A 26,436-nucleotide genomic window follows, 5' to 3' on the forward strand; every position below is an offset into this window, starting at 1 on the left:
TAAGTGTTTATTGTAAAAGGAGCCCCGAAAAAGCCAAGTGGGAAGGTGTGGTGGGACCACAGGCGTGGGTCCTTCCATACACGTCCGCGTTGTGGGGTGAGTGGCGGGGTCCTACATAAGATGCATAGGCAGCGACTCAGAAGACGTTCCCAGCACAGGACGCCCGGAGTAACATCTGGGGACAGCGTGCACACGTTGGAGCTCACGTACCCTTTGGGGACATTCGGCAGCGTCCTGACCGGAAGCACGCTCACCCTTGTGGTCTCCTGGTTTGTTTTCTCCCAGTGACGAGCGAGCGCCTAAGGAGGACAGTGCCCTCGCCCGGTGGGCGGCGGACCCGGCCAACACCGCGTGGATGGAGAGTAAGTACACTGACCTCCGGGAAGCTGGCGGGGCCGTGCCCTCATCTTCGCCAGGCCCCGCGTGGACGCCGCCCCAGGGGTCGATGTGTGTTTGCCGGGTTCCGCTGATTATTCCCACGTCCCTTCAGAACTGCATTCGTTTTCCTGAAGGACCAACAGAGCTGCCTGTCACTGCTGTCCCCAGGCTCTCTGAAGCCCATATTTTGTTTCCAGTCAGAACATCTCTGCTCCCCCCGTCCCACACGGGTTTCCTCCTGATTGTTTCTTCCCAGTACAGTCCTTGGGTCCTGTCACGATGGTCCCGTGTTCGGGGAACTGATGCTCTTACACGGGCCCGCACTCAGCAAGTTACCACGGAGACGTTACCAGGCATTTTCTTGTGATTCTCACGGAGATGCTTTTTCAGGCTACCATTTTGGAAAGGGGGTGGATGGCTGGTTAAGCCAGCCCACTGTCCAGATGGCATACCAGACTTCTGTTCCACATGTGGCTTAGAAAGCTGAGCTATTTTTAACTAGATTTGACTTTTAATTTTTTAAAAAAAGTAAAGATGGCTTTTCCAATTATCCCTTTATTATCTACTGGCTCACTAATTTCTGTGTAATTTTGTATGATTGACTTACAAGGAAGAACCATCTTAACAGTCTCCTGATTGTTCAGTTATCTCCTGGAATGTGTCGTGTTCTGGTTTTAGTTATGACATTGTCAAACAAAGAGCCTAGCATAAGTAGAGGATTCTGCTAGGGGGCCGCTAAATGGGGATCATTAAGGGGTGAAATTATTTTCCTCCTGTTCGCTAGCAATTTTATTTCCAGAGTAAAATTTGTGTGACTTTCTCCCATTACTTGTTTTATTGCACAAGTGGCAGTTAATTAGGATAACACACAGGTTAGGGGTGCTGACAACCCCCAAAGTAAAAAATCTGGGTATAACTTTTGACTCCTACTGGTGCCTGCTGGTGACCGGAAGCTTTTTACCAATCACATACACCGTCGATTATATTGTGTGTATGTGTCACATACCGCGTTCTTACAATAAAGTATCACAAACAGGTTCGCGTAGGTGTCACAATCAGATCTGCACGTAAGCGGACTCGTGGGCCTCACGGCCGTGGTTTTCACGGGTGCGTAGTCGAGCATCCCACACATTGTCGGGAGTGGAAATGCATATCACGGTTGCAGTTAATCTTATTACAAGGAAGGGGGTGTCTGTCGCACGGGGGCCTGACGGCAGGAGGAGAACGAGGGGCTTTCCCCAGTTTGCTGCCTCCCCCTTCCCCCTTCCCAGAATGTAACTGGCTTGAGAGCAGAGGCAGAGTTGGGAGTACTTACCTCATCTTCTTGTTGTTGCTTAGTCGCGGTGACCTTCACGGTTTTCAGTGTGTAAGTAAGACCTCATAACGTGGTTGGTTTCCACGAAGGCCCAAACTTACAAATACTGAAATGCATTTCTAGCTTCACTGCTGTTCTCGTACACGACCTTTTCATACCGTATTCGCTCAGTAGTCTGGCCCGGAAGGATCCCGACCTTTTCTTAAGAAAATGTGTTAGTCTCAGAGGACACGAACGTTCCACATAGTGTAGTCGGAGAGACTTTATCCTAACAGGTGAACATTCTCATCCTTGCGTGTGCCCAGTTTTTATATCCAGTAGTTCAAGATATCATAGATGATCGACTTACTTTAGGTTTCCTGTTAACATAGCACCTCTTGGGCTGTCCCGTTGTTTCTGAAACCGTGTGTGGCACCTCTGTATTGTTCGTACATTGGAACACGTTAACTTCGTAAGCTGAAAAATATTTATAAAGAGCCACATAGAGACGTGCAGGTGAACACAAAATAATGGACTAAATTGGCCTAGAAACCATAAAATTCCCCATTCATACCCGGCTCACGTAGAGCGTCATCCTTCAGTCCCCAGAAAACTTCTGCTTTGGGAAGGTGCATGTGTCTGCCCTTTGGAACTAGCTTTCTGCATCATTATAACGCCGTGTGAGACTGGCCCTGAACAGTGGACATTGTACTTGGTGTTGGTCGGTTTTGAAAGTTTCCTTCTTTTTATTCCAGATCCAGAAGAAGCCATTTATGACGACGTGCCAAGAGAAAATTCAGACTCTGAACCAGGTTTGAGTTGTCTGAAATTGAGTTTTAGAAGGTTCAGTTTATCAGTCTTTCCCGCTGGGTGTAAAAAATGAGTAGTCACTGTGCACACAGACCCTAGATTCACACCTCCTACGGATTTTATTATGTCTTGTAGTGCCTCATTGATACCATGGGGTAGAATATTTGAGCACATAGATGTGTGTGGCTGTATTACAACCTTATTTTATTTTTTTTAACATTTATTCATTTTTGAGACACAGAGACAGAGCATGAGCAGGGGAGGGGCAGAGAGAGAGGGAGACACAGAATCGGAAGCCGGCTCCAGGCTCTGAGCTGTCAGTGTAGAGCCCGATGTGGGGCTCAATCTCAGGAAGGTCATGACCTGAGCCAAAGTTGGATGCTTAACCGACTGAGTCACCCAGGTGCCCCTGTGTTACAACTTTAAATAGGATAGTTGATACATGTAAAGCAGAGGGAATTAAAGATGTGGAGTGTATAAGTGGAAAGGTAAGAAATATGGAGGCTGAGTACTAGCACGTATTTGATAAATGATACTAATGAGAAGGTAGAAGAAGGAAGTACCAATACTTTTCTAGAATTCAGGAAGGATCTAAGTTCTCAGATTGTAGAAATACAAGTTCAAAGCAGGGTTAAGCCTGAATCCATACCTAGGCACATACACTTAACAACTGCTGGGCACAAATCAGTCCACTCATATGAAAACACAGGTGTTTAAAAAGAGGGAAGCAAAGGCAGTATTAGATAAAGATTGGGGAGATTTACCACTTAGACTCTAAAAACTGTCACGTTGCATTTCAAGGAAAAGGTTACTGAACCTAATGAGAAGCAGACACGACAGTGAGCAAGTAATAACTTTGTGAATGAATCGAAAGGAGTATTGACCACGATAGCAGTAATAGTGTTGTTTCATTTGCAGGGTGGGACCAAAGCCCCAGGCTGTGGTAACTGTCAGCTGGAGGGTGGACTGACCCTGAGCATCTAAAGTCTGTGCGTTTTCCAGGAAGAGCATAGATAATGATGTGTGTTTTTGGCTGTGATAGGTCAGGTCTGCATCTTATGGGTAACTACTAAAAGAACAGAAATGGATTATTTAACTCCCAAACCAGTAGAGAAAACCTCAGTCTGGTAGAAAGCAAGAAAATGGAAAGTAAGAAACTATGGCAAATGGTATGAAAAAAGATGGCAAAATTAGTCCAAATATATTGCTACTTATGGTAAATATAAACTGAATTCAGTGGCCCATAAAAAAAAAAAAAATTCTCATGTTGGATGAAGTAGCAAAGCTAGCCACATATTTTTGTGACGGCTATATAAGGATATAAAACATTTGTAGGTAAATGGATGGAAAAAGAAATATAAGACCAGTTCCAACGAAAATATAGCCAGTATTACTATAACATATTGAATTTTAGGCTATAAAACATTAGGTTTAGAGTCCTTCACCAGAGAGAATTATAACAGTTCTAAACTTGTGTGTACCTAACAAGATAGCCTCTAAATACAGAAAGCAAAATATGACTGAGAAATAATCAGCAATAGTTAAGTACATAATTAGAGTGGGAGATTTTAAGACCGTTCCCTCCACTGTCTTGGATACTGTATACAAAATTAGTAAACTGTGGAAGAATATAGTATATGATTAACCTAAAGATTGAAATTTTTTTTCAAACACATGGAATATTTATAAAAACCATATAGCATTCCCCAAAGCAAATATTAAGAAATGCCTAACAATTGGCATTTAGGCCTCATTCCCTAAGTAGAAAAAATCAATAGGAAGAAACACTTGAAAGTTAAAAATAATACTAGTACTTAGCTCACAGACAATGGTGAAAACAGAATGGAAAGTAGAAATATTATGACTTGAATAATAATGAAAATATGGCATAAAATATTATGGGGAAGATTTAAAATAATGAAGAGTTGCAGTCACGATGGCGCCTGTTAAGAAAAGACGGTGGGGGAGTAGTGATCCGAGCCTCTGCTCCGTGATGTAAGAGAAGAGCGGAGCAAACTCAGCGAAAGTAGGAGGACAAAAGATAACAGCCAAAGTGTTAGAAAACAAAGAAACAACAGAAAATATCAACAGAACCCAAGAGCAGTTCTCCAAAAATAATATAAAAACAGACAAGCCCCTGGTAGTGTTAGGAAGGAAGGATATTGTCGGGAGGAGAGGGAAGCGAAGGATGGATCGGGAACAAGAAAGTGTGGTAGAGACAAACGCCAGGAAGGGATTCTAGAAACACCTTGATGTCAACTAGTTGAAACGTGGACTGCACCTGAAGTAGAACACGCTAATGTCTAACGATTCACAATCTAGAATGAACTGTTTAATCTGCCCGGCAGCCCACTAGGACCAGTGTCCTCGTCTGAGAATTGCTAAACCGTCAGGGAACAGAGTTCCTCGGCTCTGCGTGTAGTCCCAGCGGACCCCAGCTACCCAGGAGCAGGGAACCCATCTTAGGGTGTTGGTGTAAACGTAGAGCCCCCTTCGCTTGAAGGGGTGACGCTGAGCATCCTGATGAAAATGTAAAGAAATCAAATCTGGTAATATCCCAACAAATCAGCAAAAGCCGACCTGAACCCTTCAGATTGGTCTCAGGGGGTGACAGACCCTTCAACATGAGCAGGTTCCTTTACCGCCTTTTCCACAGGAACAGACTTCTGGACATAAACCATAGGCTCATCTTAGTATTTCCGTAAAGTGCACTTGACAAGATTCAGTGGCCATTCAATGTTAAAAACTCATGATAGAAGGAAACATTTTCGACCTAAAAAGGACACATTCTTATAATCCACATCCAGCGTACTAACTGATGAAGAGTTAAAAGCACATGGTAGTTTATTCATTCCAAAATGCTTTTGGACGCTGTTACCTACCGAGCACCAGTTTAGTTTCAGCTAACAGAGTCACCCCTGCCCTTGAGATTCCTACGTTGAGGGAGACAAACACTTGACATTTGGGTCCCTTTATAAACAGAACTGGAATTTCTTATCAATAAATGTGCTCCTAGGTAGTTAATTAAATACATGCTGCAAATAAAGTGGGGCTTAAAGACTGGTTTCTGTAAAAACAAGCTTGAAATTTTTATTTTTAGGTAATTTATGCTACCAGGTAGGCCTTTGCCAACACAGAACGTTGATCTGGCCCCTCTAAATCCCAAACACTGGCAAAAGGTCTGCCAGTAGTTTACCTACTAAAGGTGACAGCTGTTCTGCATAGAGCCAGCCACGTCCCTGTAAGGACAGCGTGCGGCAGGGCCCTGATGTGTGTGGACTCAGCCAAGAGTCACTGAACTGTCAGCTGAAAGAATACCTCCCTCGTACTCTCTTTATTTGTTAAATACATAAGAGTCTGCTCAAGGTTCCCACAAATACTTTCAAAACTTTTGTGGCCATAAAAGATGTCTTAATGTGTTTCTTTTACGCAGTTCCCTTGGTATATTGACCCTGATGGGCGTCCACAGTTGCTTTCAGTCCCACGTCAGCCAGGACCCTCCCTGGTTAGGATCACAAAGGGTTCTGGCTCCCTCTGTGGCCCTTTGCTCTTTGTCTCATTAAGCATCTTGGTGCTGCAGTTGTTTTGAGAAACACTTTAGTAAGAGTTAGCTAATGTGTAAATGGTGATATAAACCAGTGGTTCCCTTGCAGGTGTGTTTCCTGGAGAAATTCATGCCCGCTATCCGGGAGACATGTGCAGGGATGCTTATCTGCAGCACCGTTTGTAAAGAGCCAAAGATGAAGGGGAACATAGTGGCCCCACACTCGGGGAAGGGATCAGCATATGGCAATGAATTTATACAACAGACCATTATATTGCAGTTAAAAATGAATAAATGGTGTGTTTGTGTGTGTGTATACAGCCAAAGGCAATGTTGAGCAAAAAGCAAGACACACAGAGGTAGGCTGCATGTGGCCTTCGGGTAAACCCACACCTCAGAGGTAAGTGGACAGGCACAAGCCAAGAACGGTTCTTGCTGGCCTGGCGGAGGGGCCAGAGCTCTGGCTGTATGCATGTTGCCTTGTGCTGCTGCCTTTACAGGAGTGGGCACTGAAGCAGGGTTTGGGCGGGGTCTACAGACAGGCCTGCTATTGTATGCTTTTTGGTGCATTTCGATATTTGATAAGTAACTATATTCTTTAGTGAAGTAGGTGGCACTAGATCTTTGAGGTTCCTCCAGCTGTTCAGGACTTCAGCTGTCCAGCTGGTGAACTTGGGGAGACAGAGGTGTCTGAGGGAGAGTGGAGGCCTGTGTGCTTTGTGCAAAATATGGTCATTTTGGGTTAAGTTCTGTCACAATACTGGCAGGATACTGAAGAATTTCTTATGAGATATGATGATGACCATCCAGGGTTCCTTTTTTGTTTTTTGTTTTTTGTTTTTTTTTATTGTGGTAAAGTGCCCACTGCATAAAATTGAGCATTTTAACCAGTTTAGAGTGCACAGTTCAGTGGCATTAAGCACACTCACAGGACTGTGTGGCCACTGCCACTGCAGTGGCACTTCTTAGGTCCGTCCTGGCCCAGGGCAGGTAGCAAGGTTGCTGCCAAGTAAAATCCAGCGTAGACCAGTTCTCCCTTCGCTGGCCTTGTGGGAGAAACACAGGCCCTGGGGCTGTGCTTGCTTTTCGGTCTGCTCTCAGAAAGCACCAGTCTGCGCATCTGGGAGCTCAGGAGGGCATTGTAATTCACAAAGCATCAGTCATCTGTCCTTAACAAGGCTCTTCAGAGTCCTTGAAAGTTTCAGTGTGCGGGTGAGGCCCAGATAGTACTGCCTTTTCCAGAACACGGAGAAGCATTATTTTCCCACATTCTGACTGCTGAGTGGAGATGTACCTGAGTTAGAGGTGGTCCATGGTGCCTGGCGTTGGTAGCTCCTGCCTCCCCAAGATGGACAAGCCATCCAGCCCGCCTGAGAGCAGGGCTCACAGTAGAGCAGGACCCTCGGCTGTCTTCCCCAGAGCCAGGACCAGCCGCCCAGTTGACCTGGGTGTACCTGCAGCTTGCCTCCGCCCCCACAGGCTGGACGTCCCTCTGCAGGTGTGAGCAACCCCGCCCGGCTATTCGTCCGGACTTGTTTCCCGCACAAAGAGTAGCCCGATGTCCACAGGGGTTCATGGAGGGAGGAGGGAGTGCTAGTCGGGCAGCTTCAGGATTCATGAGCCGCACCAGGGGACAGTGCACAGGCACATTTCTGCATTTGCATGCCTCCTGCCGACCAGGCCATGGAGGTCACAAGGTCCTTCCCATGGCAACCTGCCTTTATCAGGATGGCTCTCGGCCCCGACCTGCGTGGCAGCTGAGTCAGGGTCTGGCCGCATCCCTGGAATCCACCTGCCCTGTTGACCCAGTTGCCCAGTTGGTGGTCATCTAGGGCAGATACGCTGACCTGTGGCTGACCCACGCTCCTGTGGCTTCTGGAAAATGAGCTCGTTTTCAAATGTTGCATGTTCTTACCCAGATGACATTTACTCTCAGAGCCTTTAACCAGAAGTTTGGATTTCTGTTTTATATTCAAAATTAATCTGAATTCGGTGGAGAGAGAACGTGAGGCCAAGTAATCTGAGATCCTCAGTGACAACCTTGTATCTACTTTTCATTTCCAGTGAAAGCAAATATTTGCCTCTAAATGTCATTATACCTACAAAGCTTGCTCTTGGCCCTAGAGAATCTATTAATCGAGGTTTAATTACTGAAAAATTTTTAAGGGCAAGTTTTATTACAGAGGATGACTGAAGATGCATATGGAATAAATTCTTTAGTGTTCATTTTGAAAGAGAAAGAGTGTGCACGTGTGTGCACGCATGAGTAGGGTAAGGGGCGAGAGAGAGAGAGGGAGAGAGGGAATCCCAAGCAGCCTCCACGCTGTCAGCACAGAGCCTGGTGTGGGGTTTGAACTCACGAACCATGAGATCATGACCTGAGCCAAACAAAAGTAGGACACTTAGCTGACTAGACCACCCAGGTGCCCAGAGAATAAATTTAATTGGGAAACAAAAATGTATTCCCAGGTGTGGAAATGTCTTTATCTCACATGGTACTCTCCTTCAGTGATAGTTTAAGCAGAAATCACTCTTAGCACATCATTTATACCTGAGAAACTCCAGCTGAAATAACCCTTCATGCTCATGTGTTTAATAAGCAGGAGAACTTAGAGAGACACTGATGTTCCAGAAGTTTGTAGAACGATGTTTTTGTTCTCGGAAAGTCCCAGTGCACAAGACTCCATGTGTGTTTTCTACTTCCACTGAGTATTCTGTAATTGTCAGGGAGTCTCACAGAACTACTTTCTTGGGACCTGAGGCCTTTGTGTGTGTCAGAAAGGAAGCGGGCTAGTTGGTAAGACGTGTGCCTTGCCCTGGGGGCGCCCGCAAGGCCGCTTTGCTCCGGGAATTCACTTTTGCAGAAGAGATGGTGAGACCAAAGACGGGAATTAAAGACTGCAGAATTTTTAAAGTAAAGAGCCCCCGTCATCGTATTTGGTGGCATAAACGTGTTTTTCACTAATTCTGCATGACTCATGTGATGAAAATATTTTAAAAACAGTAATAGATGAGATTTATGAGACGGTTTTTCGCACAAAGGCAAAACTTAGAACTGTTTCCCGTGAGCCTCACGTGTGTTCGTATTTGAGCATCTCTATCACCCACTTGCATAACTCGTTCATACTCCGTGGGTTTATCTTTGTATGGCCGGCAACTTGTTTTGTATTGTCATGGTGGATTCTTCTAGACCAGCAGCCCTCGGGATACACCTGGGGCTGGGGGTTCACCGGAGCGCTGTCGGCCCCGCACGTCTCTGCCCGCACCCTGGAAGGGCTCCCCACCACCTGTATAGGGAGCCGACCCCGAGGCTCCACGCTGCCCCCGCGGGTTTCTGACACGCTTCCAGACCCCAGCTCTCGGTGATCGGTAAAACATAACTAGAGAATTCTGTGTTCTTTTTATTTCCTTTTGGCCTTTTGGCCTTCAGATGAAATGATTTATGACGACGTCGAGAATGGAGACGAAGGTGGAAACAGCTCTTTGGAATACGGATGGAGCTCCAGTGAATTTGAGAGTTACGAGGAGCAGAGTGACTCCGAGTGCAAGAATGGGGTCCCCAGGTCCTTCCTGCGCAGCAACCACAGGAAGCAAGTACGTGTTCAGCCTGCGTGAGAGACACACGTCTCGTGTTAGCACAGGCACGGACTGCAGAATTTTCATTCCGTAATACTGAAGTGCCCTTAAAGACGTTGGTACCGGGTGTGGGGAGGGTGTGAGACCCTGGCCGCAGGGGAGGCTCCTTTATTTCACGTTGTAAGTGTAATCGTAGCAGGATGGGAAGTTACCTTCTTATAAATGAAATCACTCAGGGGGTCCTATGTGACTGTCCCCTCGTTCTTTGTGTTGTGTAGACAGCATGCTTTCTGTGCTCACTGGACCAAATCGGGTCTCTCTGAGACGCGGCACAAGCCTGCTTCCCTTTAAGGGGCGTTTTGAACTTCCGCGTTTTCTACACAAAAAGGAAGGTCTAAAGATAGAATATGTTACAAAATGATGTTGAGGGCCGGAGTTCCTAAGCTGCCCCACGTTCTCTGTCCTGAGTGGAAGGTGTGTGTGTGGCGGGGAGGGGTCTCCGGAAGCGAAGGCCGGAGGAGGAACTTCACAGGTCGAGAGTGTGAATTCTAGAATTGGGTGGTTGTCAGACGTGAGACCTACAAGCGCTTTTGTTGAGGCACATGATCTTAATGAGATTCTGGTTTTCAGTGTTGAGCGGCTGTGCCCGTGCTGTTGGTCGTGGGCTCCGGCTGCTAGTGAAAGGGCTGTTGTGCACCGACATCCCCACGCGTGTCTGCAGATGTCACGTGCTTTCGGTGTGAGGCCGAGCATCGGGCCACAGGCGCACGGAGCCTGGCCCGTGTGACTCTGTGTTGGTGCAGGCCGGGCCGTAGTTGCTGCCTCGCCACCATGACAGCGTGGGTAGATGCCGTGGGCCCCTAGTACGTGGACGCGCGGGTTCTTGGCTGAAGCCCCCACAGACCTCCGGCTGGCAGGTGGTTACAGGGGCCTAGTTCCCGCACTCCGTGAGCTTGCTTTGTGACACTCAGGACGAGCCTTCCGCTTTGGGAAGGTGGCCGAGCACCTCCCGTCCTACAGCCGTCCCTTAGACCCCCTTTGCCAGTGGCATTGGCACAGCGGACACTAAATCCTTTGGTCATGCTTGACTCTATGCACCCGACACTCTGGGCTTGAGATTGGAGAGTCGAGCACAGGTGCCGGGAAGAGTGGTGAGGCCACGCCGGTGTCCTTCCGTGGGCGGGTAGGGTGTCCTTCTGTGGGTGGGTAGGGTGTCAGGGGCCCGCTGACCAGCTGCTCGCACACTCACTGAACGAACCGTGCTTTCCTCGCCCTCCGAATGGACCCGGGTTACCAGGCAGGCCCTTGAAGTGCCACACGAGAGGCCGCTCGGCAGCAGGTGAAGTGCCACACCGTGGCTCAAGGTGTGGGATAATCAGGCGGGGTCTTCCCACCGCCCTGGCCCCAGCTTGGCCGCACCCTGGGGGCACTGGGAGCACGGCCGGCGTGAGGGAGGTCGGGGGGAGGGGGGAAGGACCTAGCGGTCTCCTTGAAGTCTTGTGTTAGAACGGTCCACTGAGCACCCTAAGTGGTTGAGGTCAACTCAAGAAGGGTCCATTCTCTAGTCAGAATTTGCTCACAGCGCACAGTGTCTTTGCCTGTGTTGACATGGGAGACGCTGTCTCGAGAAGCCTTGAGGGCTGGGTTTCCACATCTGAGGCGTGCGTGATCACGGGGGACGGCGTCTTACGAGATTTCGCCCCTTCCCCGTCAGCTGAGGCACGTCAGTTTGGAGACTTAAAAATCAGTGCCGCCCACTTCCAAATTCTGACGCCCTGTAGTGCAGTCGTGAACCCCGGTGTCCTGTGCCTTGGTGCTGACATAAGGAATAGTTTTATACGTATTGTATTTACACGTCTGATCATTGTGACGTCATCCACGTGGACGTGAATGACAACCCTCAGCCCTTCGTTCACTTTCTTGTCCTGGGCTGGCACAGAAAAGTCTCCAGTCTGGCTCCTGAGAAGCCGCCCCATTTTTCCCTCTCAGGAGTCGGTGGGCCAGAGCTGGGGGCTCCCCGTGGTGCGTGGGCTTCCCCAGACGCCGCCCCCCGGGCCTCGCAATGTACGATCGTCTCAGAGTACCAGAGGGAGCGTTTTTGTGAGAAGATTGTGTCTCTTTATGCTGTAGCTTTCCCATGACCTAACCCGTCTCAAGGAGCACTATGAGAGAACGATGAGAGCTTTGATGGCAAGCACGGTGGCAGCCACAGAGATTCAGCAACTAAAGCAGAAACATGAACTGAAGGTAGTGTGGCTCGCTTCTCGACCAGCCGCGTGGAAAATGCTTGTTCAGAAACAGACCGTACTTTAAACAGAAGCGCCAAGGAAACTAAGTTTGGCCCTTTCTGTGCGAACACTGGTTCTCAGCGTGTGGTCCTGGGCTTCCAGATGTCACCGAGGTCAGATTAATCGCGAGACACCGTTTGCGTTCCTCTCTCTCGTCCTCGTACGCACGGACGGGAGTTTCCCCGAGGCTCCACTGTGTGTGTGCTGCCCCGGCCGCAAGAGATGGCCAGCCATGCAGAACAGCACTGCCTGTTTTGTGGTTTGGGAAAACACAGTAACTTTTCACGAATGCGTCACTTAGACAACACGGAATGGGCTTATTAGTATTTTTAAATGAATATTCGTAAAAGTTCGATATTTTTTGTCAGTCTCCATTCTTTATCCAGTAAGGGTAGATGAGTGAAAGCCAGATCAACGGACCTCGTTGGGGCCCTTGGCATCTTTCCGGGTACAAAGGGCTCCGGAGACCGGAGGTCGGAGAACCGCGAGGTTTGAATGTGGTGCCAGTCAGTTCTCGGAGATGTGTTTTACAAGGACACTGTCGAGTAATTGTCACTCCCGTTACACCTGTCCGTCTGATGTTCTGTTGTTTGTTCGTGTGTGTTGAACAGCATCTACCTGCAAGCAGACGTTCACTTAGAAGTAAGTGTCTCCCGTTATGGTCGCCTGCTCAATTCCAGAGTGTTCTTGAGCCCCGGGCTCCCCAAAGTGGGAGCAAAATGCTGGCAGTCACTTCTTTCCATGGAGCCTCTGGCTGGTTCCCACGTGGGAGCGTCTGGGGCCTGATGGGGTCTTCTGGGGAGCCCCGAGCTCAGTCATTGGCCGTGGGGGAAGCGTGAAGGAGGCCAGCTCCATGGAGGAGTCTGGAATCAAGTGCAGATAGCAGGGCATGGCAGGGCGAACAGTGTGCGTTGGGGGGCAGCGAGCAGTAAGATGGGGTGAGTGGGTGAGGGCCGGGCCAGGCAGACACCCTTCACCCAGTGAGAAGCAGACGTTAGGGAGGGTCAGGAGCCCCGGCTGTTCCCTGGCTGCCGTGTGACCTGGACGGGCGTCTCAGCTCCCCGGAACCTGGGTCTTTATCGCAGCTCGAGGACGGGGGCCCTGACTGGGGTCAGGCTGACGCCGAGGCTTAGGGGTCTGGCGTGGGGTAAGAAAGGGAGGGGTCTGAAAGGGCCGTGTGGGTCAGGAGACAAAGCCGAGAGGCCTTGCAGGCAGACAAGCACTGGGCGCGTGGAGCAGGGCAGAGGCCACAGGAGTGGCCAGGGAGGTGGCGAGTGTGGTGGAGGGCACGTCCCCAGGATGGGGAGGAAGGGACGCAAGAGAATCCCGGAGTGGCTGTGTCTCCCAGGAGACTGCAGTGGCCGTGTCCTGTGGGGGCTGGGGCGGGGCCCCGGCTAGGCAGCGTGGACGTGGTTCGGGGTCACCCGCTGGGTGGCGGGAGACAGAGGACGTACAGAAACAGCTGGGCCGCGGTGCGTGTCTGACACCAGTGTGTTCCGCGGGGACACAGTGCAGCGTGGACAGCCGCGTCCCCGGCTGTAACCGGGCAGCACGGTGCCGGCGGTAGCGCTGATGGTCCGATCCTGAGGCACGCTGGCAGGGAAGGCGGGCTGAGGAGGGAGGTAGAGACAGATGAGCGTGCCGGAGGGAGTCTGCAGGAGGAGCAGGGCAGCAGGCAGCGTGGACGTCCCCTCGGCGGGATCCTGCTTTGTCTGTAGGAGGCCATTTGGGTTTTCTCTAATCGCTTGGAGCCCCATAGCCCACACCTCAGACCTCAGAATTTTCCAGCGTAAGGGGTGTGCCAGAGCGGGTCCGTGCTGCTCTGGGCACTGATGGCCCACGGGAGTGCCCACAGGACTCCGGGGTGGGTGAGCCAGGTTCCCTACACGGCGTGACGGTGTGGAGTGGTGTTCCTGACTCCCGCCCGTCTGCCTCCTCGTCTGTTAACCTGCGGTGGGGCCCCCACGAGCCTCTGGCCTGGCCCCCCGGGGAGCTCAGGAAGGCAGCCGGGGCTCTGTGTTTCCTGGTTTCCTGCGTTTGCCTTGTGACCTGGGGCTGGCTGCCTGAGTGTATATGTGTGTGTGTGTGTGTGTGTGTGTGTGTGTGTGTGTGTGTGCGCGCGTGTGTGTTTTACTTGCTCCCTCTGATGTCCGCCAGGCTCTGTGTTTATAAGTGATCGTAAGAAAAGTGGAGGCTGCCGTTTACACACAGCAGGAAACCAGGTCAAAGAAGGGCTTGCTTTTCAAGTTTGCTTTTCGTCCTCGTTTTTTTTCTTTTAAACAAACAAAATGTGGCCCAAGTTACATACACACACACACACCAAGCAAGTAAGTGCTCCCACATCAAAAAGCCAGTTTCGGGCGATGTTTTAAGACCAAGCTACTTGACAGTATTCTTTTAAAATAAAGTAAAAGCAGCTAGTGGATTTTTACCGATGGTCCGCTTCTCACGGTTCTCCCTTTTTTTTTTTTTTACAGATGCAGAAACTCATGAAGGCTGCGAAGGAGGGCACTAAAGACGGGCTTGAGAAGACCAAGGCTGCCGTGAAGAGAGGCCGCTCTCTCATTAGGACCAAGTCCTTCATGGCTCCAGGTCAGTGGCCCAGCCTGCAGACAGGTGCTCCAAGCCTGCGGTCCCCCCGACACAGCACTTTGGGGTGGGGAGCACGGCCACGGGCACGTCACACGCAACCTCAGCACAGTGGTGTTTGACTCAGCTGGTGTTTGACTCAGCGGGCCGCCTAGGTGTCAGCTCCCAAATGGGGGCGAGGGTGCACACTGTCCGCTGAGGGCCTGCACGGACTTGTGCAGTAGCTCGGGGACACACACACACACACACACACACACACACACACACACAGACACGACAAGCAGCGGAAAGTTAAGAGAATTCGCGTAGGTAATAGACTTCAGTTTTCTGTCTATTGTTTCCTCCCAGCACGTCGTGGGCCCTTAGTGAAACCCCCTCCCCCCCGACTGCCCCGGGGGGCTTCACTCTCTGCTGTGTCTCCTGAAACCCCCTCGGGTACCCTGGGACCTCAGTCAGGCATGATTCTCAGCAAGTCTGTTCTCAGTAAGGCGTGGTAACGGGTGATCTCGCGTGCGGTGTATCCTCATACAGACGTGTGCTTCCCACCAGGACGAAGCTATAAGAAGGTCTCGTTCTAAGCAGAGATGTTAGGAACGCTCTTGCTGGTGTGGGAAGCTCTGAGATGATTCCAGAAATTTCAGGTTTTCTGAGACTCTCACCAAGGGGGGGTGTAGCCTGTGCTGTCCATCCGTCTGTCAGGAAGATGGGCTGTGTCTGCTGCATTCCTGCTGACGCCCGGCTGTGGGCCAAGGATTCTCGGACGTCGGAGAAAATGTCTACGCACTGGCGTGTCCTTACAGCCTGGCTAGTACGTGCAGTGTGGACGAGAGCACACGCTCCCAGGGGGCGTCTGACGTGTTCTTGTAAAAACGGGACTTTGTTGTTTGCACAGACGTTCTAAGAGGCAAACCCAGTGCCGGTGTGAGTGTAGCATTTGCTGATCCCGGTGCCTGGAAAGGACGGTGAGGCCACGCTTCTGTAAGGGGAAGTCATTGGAGTCAAAACTAGATTTTTTAATACATTTTAGTGCTAACAACATCTTCACCTTGAAACAAGACAGAGGAAAGGTTTTCTGGAGCCCCACTGGGTTACTTGGGAAGGGGACGGCCCCAATGAGGTGCTGGCAGTATGCTGGGCACCCCGAGGAGGAACACCTTCACGGTGGGGGGGGGTGGGGGCGTGCACCTGCCCCTGGAGAGCAGAGGCAGGGTCTGAGAGGGGCTGAGCCTGGGATTTGGGGCCCTGGATGCCAGACGCTGGGCAGAAACGCCGACTCTGGCCCACCCCAGGCCTTGAACTAGGATCTGCAGGCCAGTGACCCAGCACGCAGGGCGGGCCTGAAGCCCCAAGCTAGGCAGGGAGGAGGCCCACGGGGTCACACAGCAGGTCGTCAGGCATGTCCTTGAGCCCAACGACCTTCGTGTCCTAAGCTGTGACATGGGAAGATAACGCTGAATTCGCGGTTCCTCAGCCTGGATGTGCACGCACTTGCCCGGGCCCAGCGCCCCGGGACCAGTCAGCGACACTCAAGGGGAGGGGTCTGGACACCAGAAGGTTCTGTTTCTATTTCTTCGTAAGACTTTATTATTTAAGATCGATTTTAGATTCACAACAAAACTGAGCAGGAGATCCGCCCCTGCCCCCGTTGTCACGTTGTCACACAGACAGCTGACACACCCGCCCGGGCACGTTGTCACCACCCAGGGTCCGCACTGCACGTCTTGATGTGGCCCATTCCGTGGGTTGGGACAAAAGTACAACCACGGGGATCCATCGTCACACAGAGGAGCTTCACTGCCGTCAACCCCCCTGGGCCCCACCGTTCGTCCCTCCCAGCCCCGGCGGCCTCTCGCCTTGCTGTGTCCACGGTTTTGCCTTCCCCAGAAGGTCAGAGTTGGAATCATCCGTGGTGTAGACTCTTCAGACTGGTTTCTTTCACTTAGTAACGTGGTTAAGAACAGACCTCCGTGTCCGTTCGTGGCTTGAGGGCTCGTTTCTTCTTAGCGCCGAATGATCTTGCGCTGTCTGGACGCACCGGTTTAGTTATCCGTCACTACTGGGGGGCGCTGTGGTCGCCTCCAAGGTTGGTCAGGTGGGAACAGAGTGCCGTAAACGTCCGTCACAGCTTATACGTGGACGCGGGCTCTCCACTCCTTGTAAATGTCGAGGCGTGTCGTCGCTGGATTGTGGGGAAAGAGCAGGTTTCGTTTTGTGAGACAGCACCACACTAGCTGCACAGTGTGCACGACCACCAGCCGTGAGTCCCTGCTGCTCCACGTTTTCTCTAGCACTTGGTGCACGTGGCATGGTCGCTGCTCTGGATTTTGGCCGTCCTCATAGGTGTGCGGACACTGGGAGGTTTTTAAAAGCTCCTCAGGAATTTTTCTATGCAGCCAGCGTTTGGGATATTTAAATTCGATAATCTCTGGGGTCCTATTACCTAAGAATTCCTTTGCTTTTCTGTTTTCCAGCCGTTTTGTGGATTCTTTTTTCTTTTTTTCTTAATGTATTTTTTTAAATTTTTTAAATGCTTATTTATTTTTGAGAGAGACAGATTGTGAGTGGGGGGGCGGGGAGAGGCAGAAGAGAGGGAAACACAAAATCCGAAGCAGGCCCGACTCGGGGCTCGAACTCCCAAGCTGTGAGATCATGACCTGAGCTGAAGTCAGAGGCCCAACAGACTGAACCACCCAGGCACCCCAGATTCTTTCATTTATTTAGCTACAGCTGCGTTTTTAAAAATAAATTTAGATTTGGTCTAAATGTTTTGATCTGGCGGAAGCTGTGTTTTTCCAGTGAGAAAGACACACAGAAGGTCAAGAAATACACGGAGTCTCCACTTAGCTTTCGTCGATTACTGACTGTGGGTTCTTAGCTGTTTTCACCTGCCCTTCTCTGACTCTGGGTGTCGTATTTTATAGGCGAGGAAATTGAGGTATTTATTTCTGCTTCACCGACTGGGTACTCAAATGACACCCCTCTGCCTTTTGAAACGAAACTTCCAAGGTATTGGAATTTTCAAACTTTGACGGACACGGTGTTCCTCTGGTGGAGAGGATATCGTCTTGGGTTTGTTAAAATTTTGACCTAGTCATTGCCAGGCGGGAAGAGAACACAGGAAACGGAGGTGTCTGCCCGACGCATCGGTTCGATGGCATATTTCACCGCGCTGCAGTGTTACGGGCGTGCTGTCTCAGTGTCAAACAAGTGCATTATTTTTTCAGATCACAGATCTTGTCTCGAAGAGGAGCAGAATCTATTTATCGACGTGGACTGCAGGCACCCGGAGGCCATCCTGACGCCGATGCCTGAGGGTCTGTCTCAGCAGCAGGTAGGCCGGGGCCGTTGGCCGGCACGGCCGTGCTGGCTGGAGACGTGCCCAAACGCGTGCGCGGCCGGTGACTGCCCCCTGCGCGCTCCCGGCCCCTCCGTGTCCTCGGGCACAGCAGTGGGTCTCGGCGGCCCCGGTCGGCGGCTGTGGCCTGGACGCGGGCTCTGTGGTCCTCGAGCACTTCGAGTCCCCACCCCAGAGTAAGCGTGAGAAGGGTGTGGAGCTGCCCTCTGTGCGGGCGCCGTCTACACCCGTTCTTCCTGACAGAGACACCGTGTGCGTTTGTGTCAACTGTGCCTCTGACAGAGATGAAAACACGGATTTCCAACAACTGATACCGTTACTGTCGCGCATAAAGCAGTCTCTCGATGTCTGGAAGTAGGCAGCAGAGGGAAGAGAAATTTGGTGATGTCCTCTCGGTTATCTTTGGGTGAAAGGAAACGAGCCTCAGGACTCTTGGGGCTCTTGGGGGGGCGCTGCGTGCGTGCGCAGTGTGACTCACGTTGTGGGCACGGGCAGGTGGACACGTACGGGGGGCAGAGCGGAGGCCGGGACGGAGGGGCCTGCGTGGCCGGTGCGGGTGGTAAGGTTAGAGTCTGGGGAATGGGAGCCGAGCTGGGGGGAGGCCCGGGGCTGTTCATCATCGTCGGGCCAGACTGGGAAGCTTCGAGCTTCGAGGTGAAGGGGGAGCCAAGCAGCAGGGGCTGCGGTGATGAGGAAACGTGTCGGGGGCGAGGGGTTGACTTGTGAGCATGTCAGGAGCGAAAGAGCGTTTGACCAGGTGACAGATGCCCTGTAGCCATCACTGCGTCTGCTCCCCGCGGCACCCCCACGAGCGCTCTGGACGTCAGGAAACCCTCGCACGTCCCTCCGTGAGCGCACGCGTCCTGTGGGAGGACACCGTGGCTCCGAGGAGGCCGGGGCGGCACCTGCCATGGGCGGGCAGGGCCCGACATTCCAGCCACATCTCTGATCCCCAAACCTAAACTCCTCCAATCTAAGTCAGTTAGATTAGCCGTAAATCCTCTGCTGTGTGGTGCTCCCGGGGGGATGTGGCCGTGACCCCGTGGGGTGCGGCTGGGCCCTTTCTGCCGTAGCCCCGTGTGCCCGTGTCCCCCGTTCTCCAGCCTCACGAGACTGAGAGAAGTATGAGAAAGGGGCTTGATGGTTGGAAAACAGCCTTGACGCTCCTCTGGGGTCTCTGTGCCTGGGTCCCTCCTGCCCCGCTCCTGTGTTCTCTAGTCCTGGGGGGCCGCGGGGTGACTGGGCCTTGGACCCTCCTGTCCGAGGCTGTGGTGTCGGGGACGTGTGACGCAGAGCACTCCCAGGCAAGGTGGCAGTCACGGGTGGGACATTGTGATGGAACAGGGGGACGGCTGTGCAGAGGACAGAGGACGGGCGGGGCAGGGTGGGGGGAGGTGGCCGTAGGGCGTCACTGTCCAGGCCGGGACTCGGCGGTGGAGGCTGGGTGTTGTGAGCGTCTGTCAGGAGACAGGAGTGGAAAGGTGTTTTGAGCCGGGAGGGTCTTAGATGCACGCTCCCGCCAGTCTGTTTCGGGCGCTCGTAGAGGCTGTGTGCTGGCCACGAGTGTGCTGGCCACAGGGGGTCTGTGCTGAGGAAGGGCCTCCAGGACGGTGTCCCGTGGGCCTGGCCCCAGCCCCTGCGCTGGGATTCGCTGGGCAGTCCTGTGAGGTTCGCCCCTCACCACCCGGGCCCGTTCTCTGAGACAGGGATGCCGTGTCTGTGCACGTTTCTTCCTGGGACAGTGACGCAGACGTGGGCACGGTGCACGTGGACACGGTGAGGTCAGCACCAGGGGACAGGCCACCGGGACGGGGGCTACGGAAGGGTTCGTCTTCAGGATCTCTCTGTCCCCCCAGCTTTCCCTGGGGTCGTGGTTCACGGGGACCCCTCCCCTTCCCCTCTGGCGACCGGGCATGCTCTCCGTGGGACTTGTCCCGAGAGACGTCAGACCGGGGTGCTCGTGTTCTTTATCACATCGTTTTCTCCCCAAATCGAAATGAGGTAACGTAACTAAAATGTTACGTATCCAGCATTCTCTTCACGCCCTGTTTGGGAAGAAAAACACAAGAAATTCTCTTATTTCATGGGTTGCTTGCTGTTTCCCGAAAAGTGCCATCGATGCCGCGGGCTGGGGGCCCTGCCTGGGGACGGGGCTCTGCCCCCCCTTGCCCCCCCGACTGAGTGTCTCCTGGGCCCAGCAGCTGGGCCCTCGTGCTGTCCGCCCTCCTGGCCAGCGCTTCTCCTGATCTGTCCACCTGGCCGTGGTGAAGACGCCCACTTGGGCCTGGATCTCCCCCATCCGCAGCCACAGTGCTGGGCCCTCAGGACGAGCCCGACGACCCTGGAGCCTCACCACCCGTGTCCACGTGGGGCACACTGTTCACTTCGTTAGATTTAACTTCCTAGAAGGGCCATCCCAACCTGTAGGAGCCACAAAACCTGCTGGAATTTTTTATTCTATTTTTGTATTTCCAAGTTTATGCCCGACTCCCAATTCTTTGACCTGACATATTAGGATCCTCTCTGGACTTTTAAAAATGTCTGTAATTCCTGGGTTTGACCCTGAATATTCTGCCTCGGGAGACTTGAAGTGTGTGGGAATCTGAAATTTGGGCGACCAGGCTGGGCGGGTGGGCGCCCTCGTGGGAGCTGGCTTTAATCCCAGACACATCTGGGCTCTTGAAGTACATCACTCTATTCTCTACGTGTTCTGGAAGCACTGATCTGCGTCTTAATTTTGTGAATTGAACGGTCCTTCTTGTGGAGCAGAGAATTGTTCCCGCGTCAGTCATGTTTTGGAAGACTTGGAGGCCCTGGAATGTTCTGGACTGAGGGCTTTCTCCTGTGGCAGGTGCCGTGTCCACCCACTGGGTGGCGGTGTGGTTCCTGCGGTGAGTGTTGACTCCCTGCTGGTGGTTCCCCCCACTGTTGCGGGTGTGTGTGGTCGAGAGGCAGCCTTCCTGAAATTTGGTGCTCTCTTTTCCGTTTATTGGAGAAAATAACTTGCCAGAATATGTGTAGGCTTGATGCAAGGGCCAGGCATCAACATTGGCCATTACCAGGAATCGTGCGGCCAGACGTTTGTCCGTGTATGTACCTGTGTAGTGACAACAGTGACGTCCTTGTCTGAAGTGGCTCGTCCCAGACTGTGGAGGGTTACTTCACCCACTGTGCACTCCGCCTCGTGGGTGCGTCTTTGGTCAGAAGCTCTTGGCCAAAAAGAAAAATCTATTCTTCTATCTTTCAAAAGCTTCTTCTTTTCCGACTTCAGAATAATAATTTTATGAGATAAATGTTGCTAATAGCATTCTTTGAGTCAAGACTAGAACTGCTTTCTTATACTCAATTTATACGTGAAGTGTCACATAAGTCAGCGTAGGACACGTCAAGTACAATTAATTTAGCTTATAATTGTTGCATAAGTGAATGCATTTGTTGTTACCGCTCTAATTTCACTTGTCTTGCTGTACTTACGCTTTATAATTTGCGGTTTAAAATATTTCATAATTGGGGACACCTGGGGGGGCTCAGTTGGTTAAGCGTCCAACTTCGGCTCAGGTCATGATCTCCAGGTCCGTGAGTTCAAGCCCCGCGTCGGGCTCTGTGCTGACAGCTCGGAGCCTGGAGCCTGTTTCGGATTCTGTGTCTCCCTCTCTCTCTGCCCCTCCCCCGCTTTAGAGAGAGACGCTATGTGTGTGTCTCTCTCTAAAATGAATAAAGGTTAAAAACATTTTTTTTTAATTAAAAAAATAAAACATTTCAAAATCATAGCCACAGAGCAAGTATGTTTCTCTGTTACCATCGTGTTTTCAAATTGCCAACAGGTGGTAAGAAGATACATCCTGGGTTCAGTTGTGGACAGTGAGAAGAACTACGTGGACGCTCTCAAGAGGATTCTGGAGGTACCGAAACACCGTGTCACACAGTACACGCAGGTTTTACTCACCTTTCTTGCACGTGTGTGTGTGCGTGTGTGTGAGCCATGACATAATCAAACTTGCCGAACCCTCAGAAGACCCTAAGTGCCGTGTCTGCGTGTTGACGTGAAGTCCGGCGATTCGTGGCGAACGCTGTCGTGAGTGGCTTTCCCCCCCCGTGTGTGGCGCACGCCGCCCCCCCCGTGTGTTTCTTAGCGCTACGAGAAGCCACTGTCGGAGATGGAACCGAAGATCCTGAGTGAGAGGAAGCTGAAGACGGTGTTCTACCGGGTCAAAGAGCTGCTGCAGTGCCACGGCATGTTCCAGATCGCGCTGGCCAGCCGCGTGGCCGAGTGGGACTCCGTGGAGACCATCGGGGACGTCTTCGTGGCCTCGGTAATGCTCGGCGGCCCAGCCGCCCCACGCTGTCCTGGGCTCCGGAGCCGCGGCTGCGTCACACGGGGTGTCGGTGTCGGCGGGGAGCCCTGGTGCCCTGCAGGGCCCCTCGAGGCCACCGTGAGGACAGGGCGCTCTGCCCAGCGCACAGGAGGGGGAAGGGTCACGGAGGCCAAGGGCGGACGGGGGGAGGTCTGGGCGGACTGTGCACCAGCAGGCGATTTGCGCGTGCTTTCTGTGGCCTGTGGCCAACGCCACGGCTCTGTTGACAGGGTTGTTGCCTCATCCCGCTCACGCCCTCATCAGGTGGCTCTCGCCCTGAGCCCTGTCCCTGTCAGGGGGCGGCGGAAAACGCCCTGTGGGGAAATACCGACCCGTTTCCCTGAAGCTTGTCCTCTGTGACCGGGGAGTGGGGTGCGGATGCGGTGGCCGGGTGGCCGCTGACACAGGATGAGCCTTTCCTGGCAGCGGGAGCCGTGCGCTGCCCGGGAAGCCCAGCCTCCGGTCTCACTCAGCGGTTTTATCTTCGGTCGTTTGTGGCCGTGTGTCGTGCGTGAGGGAGCGGTCTCTCTGGATGCGGGAGGTTGTAGCTCAGGAGAACGGGTTCCCTAGCTGCGTGAAGACAAGAATGCCATCAAAGCTGGAGGTTCAAGTGCTCGAACGCTCTGTGAACGCTGTAGTAACAATGAAGAAACCTTTTCCTTTTTTCTGTACGACTGTGTGTCCTTAATGATGTATATAAATTACAGGATGCCTTGAACACAGAAACAAGAGCTCTTCCTGAGATACTTGTAGGATCCCTTTCGGGGACCTTTACGAAAAACAAAACAAAGCAACCGTGGATATTTACTTTGTTCTTGCATTTTCTGGCTATTTTCTGGGTTTAGCATAAACGTTTACTCTATTTCTCTTCTTAAAATATTTATTTACCTTGGGAACTTTTTTTTTAAAGGAAAGAAACTTTAAAAAAATAAATACATATGTATAAAATTTAGGTGAAAGCATTTTGCCGTAAGTGATGGTCACACCAGATACCCGCTATGGATAGTCCTGTTTATCCCGAGAACTTGCCGGATCTTAGAAGAATACCAGCGGGTGGTGGTTGTGCCTCCTGGTGTTTCTAGGAAAACAGGACAGTAGGCGGACAGACGGACGGATAGGACACTGACCTCAGCCACAAGGGCTGGAGGGGATTGATTTTCTTCTTGCCCCGGAGCATTTCCAGGGGACAGTCAGTGCCAGCTCGTTGGGACATTGGGGCCTGTGTGCCAGTCTTTCCCACAGGGGAAATCCGCAGTGAGGATCGGCCGCAGCTTACAGAAGGGGGTCGGAAATGATCATGTCCACATGTCTGTAGTCAGGAACTCTTATTCCCTGAGAGCCAGCCCGCTGGGGATGTGAAACGGGTTGCCTGCACGGGCACCAGGGGGAGCAGAGTAAGATCAGCTGTGCAAACAGTTCCTGACGAGTTTGTTTAAAGACGGAAAAGGAATCACACCCAGGCATAATGAAGTGCATCCTTCGCAGACATCGTGGTGCCCTAGAGGTGGCTTTTAGGGCAGGTTTCAAACCTTTTATCCCGTCCTGGAAGGGGAGGGTCTGGGCTCTGTGCATCATTGACGCTTCCCAATGTTCTCTGGTCTTTCAGTTTTCCAAATCCATGGTGCTGGACGCCTACAGCGAGTATGTGAATAATTTCAGCACAGCCGTGGCAATCCTCAAGAAAACGTGTGCCACGAAACCTGCTTTCCTTGAATTTCTAAAGGTAAGAACTTGCTGCTTTTTCGTTTAGGTTTTAACACCTTTTGATAACAGGTTCCATGCGAAAACACTTCACAATGAGATTTTACCAAACCCTGCCTCTAAACGTGTAACGTCCTGTGCAAAGATTTTGGCGCCAAGGTGTGGGGTCAGCGCTGGAAATAAAGATGAATTTTCAGCAGTGGCTTGGCTCTTTGAAAACAACCTTGATTTGCACATCCTCGGACTTGTGTGGATGTGAATAGACAGAAAGCGAGGGTCGGGTCCTCGGACGTGCGTAGACGTGGATGGACAGAATGTGAGGGTCGGGCCCCCAAGGATCTGCCATTGGCTTCCTGTCCTTGAGCATAGTATCAGGAGCAGCAGACCGAACATTCGGGATCTGGGTGGAGCTCTCTGGCCCCCTTCGAGTCAGAGCAGTGAGCTGACCCGCAAGGATGTGGCCCCCAGTGGGGCTCTGATGTCAGGTGGAGAGGGCTACCCTCCCCAGGCTTGTCTGACTTGGACGTCGTGGGGTTCCTGCTGGGGGACGTTGACCCGGGATATTTAGGTCACGGCCACGGGGCTGCCGCGCATAGAACCGACGGGATCCCTGCAGACGCTCACGGCGGCCAGCCACCGAGCCCAGACCTCAGTTGCACGAGGCTCCAGTTCCCGTTGTAACACTGGAGCCAGCCAGAGTTTGGTCCTGTTACTTGAACCGTATTCTCGAAGCTCAGGCTGTCCGGCAGTGAGCGAACACGAAACTATTTTCGCTGACCACAGCGTGATCAAGGCTGCGTTATTCCCCTCCTCCTCCAGTCAAGGCTTGCCGAGGGATTAAATCAGCCCCCAGCCTTGGTGGCCTCGGTGGCCTCGGTGCCCGGTGGTCTTTCTATACCACGGCGTTTCTTCTCCTGGGGAAGAAAATACAGGCCATTCAGACAGTTCCTTCCTTATAGGAGGCCGAACTGTCTTGGGGACCATATCTGAGATGTCAGCAGGGGAGCTGGCCACGGCTCCCACTGTCCCGTGACCTCCTGGTCCAGCCCGGGAACCGGTGTTGGGGAAGGGGGCTGAGCCCTCCCTCTGCCATCAGACTGCACAACTCCCTCAGCTGGAGAGAGCTGGATACCCCACCCCGGTTTGCCAACGGTCCAGCCTGGTGGGGTGTCCGTCCCAGGCTGAGAGGCGGGTCGAGGGACCAGGCGGCCCTCACTCAGCTGGGGCAGCTCAGACAGGACAGACCCAGGGACACCCCCACCCCTGAGACCCTCACACCTGGAGCCTGAAGTAGGGAGTTTGGAGGTTGGGCCCGAATGCAGGAGGGTCCATGGCCACCATGGAGATCTCGCTCCAGCGCCCGTGGCGGGCTACCGTTAAGGGTCCTCACGACTCCCGTTTGGGATTCTGTGGTTTTCTTTTCTTCTTTTTTTGTAAGTGCACTTTTCCGGTGATTGTAGGGTCCCAGAAACTAACTCAGCACTTAGAGGATTAAATGAATTGGTAAACGATAAACGCTGCCTGGCATCAGAGGTGGCTCTTTTTTTTTTTTTTTTTTTATTTCTTTTAAAGTTTATTTATTTTGGAGGGGGAGGGGCAGGAAGAGAGAGAGAGGATCCCAAGCAGGCTGTATGCTCAGCAAAGATGCAGGGCTCGAACTCACAAAACAGTGGGATCATGACCTGAGCTTAACCGACTGAGCCCCCCAGGCGCCCCCAGAGGTGGCCCTGAAAGCAGCGGATGACACAACGGGAGATTTCAGCCGGGAATCCAGCCCCGGCCGGCTCAGACCTAAAGCACAGGGGCTCGCCTGTGCTGGCGTGCGAGGCGTTGGGGGGTCGTGAGGTCGGGGCGTGCGCCCTGCCGAGGCGTCTGTGTCGGGCGGGAGGGCGGCCCCGGTGTCGGGAGCAGCTCGGGTCATCGAGGCCTCTCCTCACAGCAGTGCCAGGAAAGCAGCCCCGACCGCATCACACTCTACAGCCTGATGATGAAGCCCATACAGAGGTTCCCGCAGTTCATCCTCCTGCTGCAGGTGAGGGCACGCGGGGTCGTGGGCAGGGACCCCGAGCGAGCGTGGACACGGCCCCGGGCCCCACCCGCGCTCTCGTGCACGGGTGGAGGTGGCCGGACTCCCCGGGGCGGAGAGGAACCCGCTCCCTCTGCCAAGTCAGGGTCGGGTCCAGGGTTGCGGGGAAAACGTCCCATCCTCTGTGCCCTGGGGGCGGGCGCAGGCTCAGGAGACTGAGTGGAGACTCAGACCGACCGTGCCGGCCGTGAGCTTGGTGCACAGACGGTCCAGGGAGCGGGAGGTTCCCCGGAGAAGAGGTTTCCCAGCGGACCCCGTGTTTGTTCAGACTAACGCTATTCAGACTAGTACATGTGTTGTTTCTGACAGGACTGGTTCTGAACGGGGGTACGAAATACCGTCCCGGGAAGCCCGGCCCGCTCCCGTGTGACGCACTGTCCGTGTGTACCCCTTGTCCACTCCAAAGCCCGTGACCCCGCGACCGGGGGCGCTCTGCACCCACCTCCCGGAACTGCCTGAA

The 26,436-nt window shown here is 52.7% G+C and overlaps 1 protein-coding gene across 10 annotated transcripts in view; it reads left to right on the forward strand.

Annotated features, from left to right (window-relative positions):
* Positions 1–26,436, forward strand: part of ARHGEF10 (Rho guanine nucleotide exchange factor 10) — a 105,233-nt gene that overhangs the window by 36,326 nt on the left and 42,471 nt on the right. For 6 of the 10 annotated variants that reach the window (XM_042934148.1, XM_042934149.1, XM_042934150.1 and 3 more), the window contains 10 exons: positions 286–362; positions 2,428–2,484; positions 9,457–9,620; positions 11,733–11,849; positions 14,368–14,482; positions 17,704–17,810; positions 21,659–21,736; positions 21,968–22,147; positions 23,796–23,912; positions 25,830–25,922. In XM_042934148.1, the coding sequence (XP_042790082.1) occupies positions 286–362; positions 2,428–2,484; positions 9,457–9,620; positions 11,733–11,849; positions 14,368–14,482; positions 17,704–17,810; positions 21,659–21,736; positions 21,968–22,147; positions 23,796–23,912; positions 25,830–25,922 (1,105 nt within the window). The remainder of the gene's footprint in view (positions 1–285; positions 363–2,427; positions 2,485–9,456; positions 9,621–11,732; positions 11,850–14,367; positions 14,483–17,703; positions 17,811–21,658; positions 21,737–21,967; positions 22,148–23,795; positions 23,913–25,829; positions 25,923–26,436) is intronic. The other 4 variants (XM_042934143.1, XM_042934145.1, XM_042934146.1 and 1 more) reach the window with 2 other exon arrangements.

The sequence above is a fragment of the Panthera leo genome, chromosome B1, assembly GCF_018350215.1.
Source record: "Panthera leo isolate Ple1 chromosome B1, P.leo_Ple1_pat1.1, whole genome shotgun sequence".
Lineage (NCBI taxonomy): Eukaryota > Metazoa > Chordata > Mammalia > Carnivora > Felidae > Panthera > Panthera leo.